We start from the raw sequence: 7,085 nt of genomic DNA, 5'->3' as shown, positions 1-7,085 counted from the left end.
GAACACAAATTAGTTTGCATAAATCAGTTAAATGACGAAAAATATACATTCAGTGTAAATATAAAATAGATCTCAATGCCAGAAGTGATGGACGTTTGAAATGTATTGCCATCTGTTGAATTATTTTTGGTATTCAACATTCAGAGAGTTAGAAAAACGTCTATGGTATGTGGAACAACCATTTCTTTATCATAAAACAAAATTTTGTATAAAAGTACACTCCTCACAACAAGAACACGACTTTCACTAGGACTGTACGTGAGAGTTTGATTATATTTTTATTGATGTAATTTTTAAATGTAGTACTAAAAAACTAGAGTTCTTAAAAATATTATTTTTTCAATAAAGCGTAACACTTTTAATATACAAAAAAATTACAGTTTATATTAGTAACATCTGTGAACATTTGTGTAAGGCTAAAGAGCACAATCCGAACACTTTTCCCCTACAGTACTTTCGAGAAAAAAATCAATTTTTTAGAAACTTTTCATTCTTTTTACAGTTTCTTACAATGGTGTATAAATACTAATTTTACTAATTACTAGCATAAACAGCCGCCATTGGGACGGTATTTTTACTAGTGATTACTAAAGATTTGCCAAATTTGGTTAAAACTAACTATATTAAAAGTTATATCATCTACAGTTTCATCGGTACATGGGTCCCCAAGTGGCATAGTTATAACGCTAGAAACCGAGATTCGATAACCGTGGTGGACAGAGCACAGATACCCTGTTGCATAGCTTTGTGCTTAACTACAAACAAACTCTTAGAAATTCATTATTTTTTATTAAATGTATGTACCTTAGATTAACTTTGGAATTTTAAGTGAGATCCTTTTCTTCTGATAATTGGGTCCCTTTTGGTTTCTTTTCTATAAATTCAAAATGAAATAACGACCACTGACCAGTGCTTCTAAGTGCCTTTTCCTTGTTCATTACAGATTTTCCAGCTGGTTGGGAGCCGATAAGGATGGAAAACAAATCTTTAAGGCCTCGACATGTTGAGCATCACGAGATTTTTACTGAAGTTTCAATGAATGAAGACAGTTTGGACATTTCGTCAACGTATCAAGACAGCACATCTAAGGAAAACAATAGTAAGGTTCATAAAATTCCTTTTATAGGGGTTTTTTGCGCTCTATTTTCAGGAATATTTTTTGCCACTGCATCATTTATTGTTGCCTTTGTAACCAATGTGGATCCTATTGAGATTTTGGTTATTCGAAGCTGCACTCAGCTTATGTCGTACGTACCAGTCGTTATCTATAACAGAAATTCATTTTTAGGAGTTGAAGGAGAGAGATTGTTTGTTTGCATGCGAGCTGTGATAGGGACAGTTTCCATGGGAACAGGTTACTACTCTTTCAGACTGATTCCATTGGCAGATGCTTCGACTATAATTTTCAGTAGTCCTGCATTTGTGACTCTTTTTGCCTGCGTTTTGTTGAGAGAACCATGTGGAATGTTTCAAGTATTCACAATTATTATTACTTTAACAGGTGTAGTGCTCATATCTAAGCCGACTTTTTTATTTGGTGTTTCTTCGACAGACCAAGCTAGTTCAGCACATCGCCTTCACGGTTCTCTAATGGCGTTTTGCTCGTGTATAGCGGCAGCATTGACCTTCATATCCTTGCGAAAGTTACAGAAAACCTCAACTCCCGTAGTGATATGCATCTTTTCAATAGTATCCATTACTTCTGGTTTGATTTATCTCTCCTTCTTCAGTAAATTTAGTATTCCTACTTGTGGAGAAGATGGCGTGCTCCTGATTCTTTGTGGACTCTGTGGAACATGTGGACAGTTTTTACTTACTACGGCGCTGAAATTAGAAGAAGCTGGACCTGTGTCTGTAGCGAGGACAGTAGATGTTGTTTTGGCTTTCATTTTTGGAGTATCCTTCCTTAACCAGTATCCATCTTGGACTAGTATCGTGGGTGCTTTCCTTGTTTGTTCCTCTGTCGTAATAACAGCCATAAAGAAATGGATGTACAGACATAAATCACAGAATGTTTCATTAAGTGAAAGAAAAACGCTCACTGGTAAAAACTGTTCGTCTTACAACACTTTTTCATCTTCTAAGTAGAAGTAAAAATGAACTTTAATGGATTGATAAATGTGAAATACTGTTCGTAAAGTATTTTAGTACATGAACAGTTAAAACATTTATAATTAAATGTGGATGATGCACTCTTTATATTGAATTGTTAAAATTGTTAAAACACTGAATATAATCATGTACAGCTTGAAATAGATTATAGATCCTTCTAAAGCAAAACAAAAATTAGAATATAAAGTGATAATGTTACCAGTGTTTTTTCTTTACTGTTGTTTGTATTATTTGAATGTATTTTTTTATCGTTAATACCGCATAATATTTGTGCTCACTGTGTGAAACTTAACCAACAGGTATTTATCTGTTTCATTGATTTTGAGAAATAAATTAATTTTGCAAAGAATGATCGGAGTTGACTGGAAAAATAGAAGGGTGATTGGAAAGGGGTCAGACAGCAACAGTGAAAATAGACCAATGTATATGAGATGATGCAATAATCGGAAGAGGTGTAAGGCTGGGTTGCATATTATCACCAATAATTGTTAATGTCTATATAGAGGAATGGTAAAATCTGACCGAAGGAATAATGATAAGAGGACAAATGGTGAGATCTTACAGATGACAATGTAGTGATGACTATTACAGAAGAAGGGCTACAATTTTTAGTTACGAAACAAAGAATCGGCAAAAGATTTTTACAATGGAAATAAACATGATAAAGTGATGAGGATGTAAAGGAAAGAAGGTAGGAAGCAAAACATTACTGTGAAAGATAAAAAGTTGGGAGAGATGAAAGAGTTTTGTTACATAGGTAACAGTATCACATCAGGTGGTTGGTTTTATAGATAAATAAGAACCAAAATTGGAATGGATAAAGAAAGGAAAAGGAAATTGAAGAACAGAATAATGAGTTACATCTGGAGTGTGGCAACGTATGTGAGCTAGATGTGAACAATGCTTAAGGGAGACGTACAGAGACTGGGATGTTTGTACTGAAAGAAAAATTTAAAGGTTCTACATCAGATGGGAGAAGAACGTTGACTTGTCCTATCAGTCATGAAGAGGGAAAAAATCTGTATTGGGCAGGTGTTGAGAGGGAATGACCTAAATAAATGTGTAAGTAAACAGTTTTATAAGTTGTATTTACAATCTCGTTTCATTTATTCATCACAACACTTAGAGTTAAACAACATCAAGAGTTGCTCTGCGCATTGAGGAAAGATACACGTAAACAGATTAAAGGCAATGGGCAAGGAGGATTATGGCAAGCGTTAGGGTCGCTGGTCTGAATATTGTTATAAAACATGTTCGACCCATGAGCTATTGATGTGTTATGATGTGACGGGCAATCCAACCATTCTTTGATAAAGTGTAAACAGAAAGTTGTCGGAGGGAGGTTTTGACTACTTGCCTCCCTCTTAATCTATTATTTCCAAATTAGTGACGGCTAGCACACATGGATATTATTTGTTGTAAAGTCGTAGTAGCAGGCACCAAGAAATGGATACAGTGTTTCTTATAACACTTTCTCACCCCTAAATCAAATTAAACAAGAATTTTAAAGAACTTTATAAATGTGAAATATTGTTCGTAAACTCTTTACTCATGAAATACAACAAAATATTGATGATATAATAATTAGATGTGGATAACACGCACTTATGTTGAAACTTGAAACGTATAATTCTACGAATTAAAACTGTAATAAAATTACCAGGATTCCCTCTTTACTATCGTATTTTATAAAGCCTGTTGTTTGTATTATTCTAATATATTCTTCATCATTAGTTCGTAGTATTTGCATCCAATCTCTGCAAATATACTATTAAAAGTTGCAGTCAAGCCGAATACTGGGTTTCAGTGTTCAAATATTAAACACATTACCTATAACTTTTAGTAGAACAATTATGTGTACGGACTTGCTACGCTAGAAACTGGGTTTCGATACCCGTGGTGTGCATAACTTTGTGCTTAACTTCAAACAAATCAAATATTATTTTTTTATTTGGATCCAATGGAACCATCTCACCAGAGATCAAAGTATCCCGTCAAGTATTGTAAAATTTGATGGTGGGAGATCGGGTAACCTGTGATATTATAGGCGTTAGTTCTGTAGAGTGCTAGCAGAGGGAGGAGGTGCACAGATCGCCAGTAAAGGTGGGAAAAACGCATATTTTGGAGCAAAAAAAAAAAGGTTTGTAGAGTTTACATGCAATTGTTATTGAAATGTGTAACTTGCATAGAAAATGAGGGATAGCAAATAAATATTTCGTCAGTTATCGTAGTAATAAACACAACCTAAACTTATTCAGTGTGATTTAATATGTGAAGCCCACCGATAATGAAGGGTATAAAAAAAAATATGGGGTTCACTACTTCAATAAACCTTTCTGTATGATTAAGTGAGTTTATAGAAAAGAAATCAAGTACAGTGTTACTGTTTTAATATCTCGCAGCCCTCTGGTTTAGATTATTGACTAGAGTATATGTGTCACTGTTTTAATAGCTTACAGCCCAGTCATTTTGACTAATGATTAGAACGTACCTTCCACAAAGTCTTATATTTCAGTGCGTGTAATTTAAAAAATATATGCTGTTACACATGAGCTTTTTTTTCGAATCTTCCAAGTCCCTGGGATCATTCATGGGTGGTACCTAAATCGGTTACAAAATATAAGTTATAAACACAAGAACTTAGGATATTGGACAGATCTTCAATAAACACTTATTTCAGTTTTGCCATTTTCTCTATCTATCTCGTATTTTAACGTGGCCGTTGCGTGTTTAACACGAATGTGATTCAAACGTGGTCTATATGATATGTGACATTGTCCAAACATAAAGATGTTGCTTGAGGTAGCTAATTTAATGTGTAATAAGCATTAGCGATACATATTTTGTTCTAGTTTTACTACCTTCCTCATATACTCATGAATGTCGTGGCTACATTTTCGACTGCCGATAAAGGTAACGTTTCTCTAAAAGTTACGTCAACAGAAGCCAATGGAATTCAAGAGTTCAAGAGAAGTGTCTTCCTTTTGTTAAAAGACATCAACAGTGTTTTATGTTCCAGAAGTGTTTAAAATTTGTGAATAATATCTATGTCTTTTAAAGACCTACAAAGAACATTTTTTTATTAGAGCTGAAGGTTTCTGGGCCATAAAAATCAAAGACACATAAATAACTGTGTCACTTTAAAAATCAAAGAGACACCATATAAGTAACTATGTCACTTTAACAGTGTTGTTTTCTGAGGTTCACTGGACTTCCTTCAAATAACCATAGTTGGATCCACGACGTAACTGGATGGATGTTCTACAGAGCATTTTTTTGGTATTGACTGAGTTTAAGAAAAAAGAGATTTCACTCAATTTAAAACAGAATTGAAAAAACTTATTTAATGCAAAATCCAATCAAAAAGGTGTTAATGGAAAACCAGTTTTACTGGATCTTTCCAAAATATGTAACAGTTTAAAACTTCTTGTATATCTCTTCCAGACTGAATATACATAGCGCTATATACACTGTTTTATAATGCTATTATTCTCAGGGAATGAACATTACTAATATTATCAATGTTGGTCATTCCAATTTAAAAATGAAATGCATCATCTAAGTATCATTTGCTCCACACGGGAGAGATCGCTTCCCACCTGTACGTAATAAGAAAGTACACGTGATACCATAGATGAATGACCCAAGTAATAGGAAACTAGACTGAGGAAATGTAGCCCTTTTCTCGACGAATGCTATTCTTCAGAGCTACATACACCTGTATGCAGAAACATTTATACAAATTCGGGTGAACTTTAAGGGACCACTGAATAAAGGAGGCAGAAAACATCTAGTATGACTACATACCACAACATTTATGTTAATGTGATGATTTTTCTATATATAATTGCAAAACATACTTTCACTGTAAATTAGCATTTCATGTATTTAAAATATTTAATTTGCTGTACGAAAAGATAAGCCCTCACCAACAAATCGTTCCCTGCCAGTTTTACAGAAATTCCAAATTTTGCATTGTATGTCGTTCTCTTACTTAAAACATGTATTTAGTAGACTTATCTCGTGCATTGTTCTGTTAAGATGGTTAAAATCCCCCAGTGGACTTGTACTGCTAAAAACCGGGTTTCGATACCCATGGTGGGCAGAGCACAGATAGCCCTTTGTGTAGCTTTGTGCTTAAGAACAGACAACAACAAGATGGTTAAAATATCAAATGTATTTTATGTGGTATCATTTCTTAATTTTTTGTTAATTATACCATGCTTACATTTACGCGCTTTTTCTGTGTCATTTATTTGAGCTTTGTCTTGATTTTTCTAAATATATAATGCTGACTCCTATGTCCTGTTCAGATTAATAGAGTAATACTATTTTCACAGTGAGTTAATATGACTGACACTGGATGGCGCTGACACTTTCACACTGCTATCTGTCAGTTGTGTCACTACTTAAATAAGACGAGGTGTAATCTCATAAACTGGCGGGAAAATAAAGTATAAAAGTGAAGAGAATGTACGACTGATATAAGAAACATTTCAAAACCTAGAGCCTACAGTGGATAGTGAGAAGTGTTGCGAAAAATAATTAATTACATTTTGCTAGTTTTTTTTACTAAGAAACAAGTTCGTGATTAATGTGGAAGTTATATCGTTATCGTAGTTTTCTTTCTGGTCATGTTTATATTTTTTTCAACTTCTGTCGAGATTATATTATAGCTAGAATTTTAATGAAATTTGGAGATGGTGTTTTTTAAATGTCCAGGTCCGGCACTTTTAATTGGAAGTGTAATCTTTTATTTGTGAAAGTTCTATTAAAGATGCTGTTTTTTTGTCGTTGTTGTTGTATTAAAAATGATTTATAACATGCTATTGCATTTTTGGTTTTTTTTCCTCAAAAAGGGGGGGGGGGAATGAAGAAAAATTCTGAAAAAGATAACTTTTTTATTTTTATAGACATTTTCCTTTCAATTTAGAAATAAGTACTTAATCAGTTAAATGGGTGTCTAACTTCAT

At 33.6% G+C, this 7,085-nt stretch overlaps 1 protein-coding gene across 3 annotated transcripts in view; it reads left to right on the top strand.

The window, feature by feature from the left end:
- The window catches only part of LOC106466622 (solute carrier family 35 member G1-like), a 20,808-nt gene extending 13,925 nt beyond the window's left edge, over positions 1-6,883 (top strand). For 2 of the 3 annotated variants that reach the window (XM_022394664.1, XM_022394665.1), the window contains one exon: positions 944-6,883. In XM_022394664.1, the coding sequence (XP_022250372.1) occupies positions 973-2,088 (1,116 nt within the window). In that variant the 5' untranslated portion in view covers positions 944-972 and the 3' untranslated portion in view covers positions 2,089-6,883. Of the gene's footprint in view, positions 1-89; positions 166-943 lie in introns of those variants that run through there. The other variant, XM_022394666.1, reaches the window with a different exon arrangement.
- Positions 6,884-7,085: the final 202 nt, after the last annotated feature.

This window comes from Limulus polyphemus, unplaced genomic scaffold (genome assembly GCF_000517525.1).
Source record: "Limulus polyphemus unplaced genomic scaffold, Limulus_polyphemus-2.1.2 Scaffold2327, whole genome shotgun sequence".
NCBI classification, from domain to species: domain Eukaryota; kingdom Metazoa; phylum Arthropoda; class Merostomata; order Xiphosura; family Limulidae; genus Limulus; species Limulus polyphemus.
The sequence above is the reverse complement of the archived record's forward strand: the minus strand, read 5'-3'. Positions and strand labels throughout refer to the sequence as shown.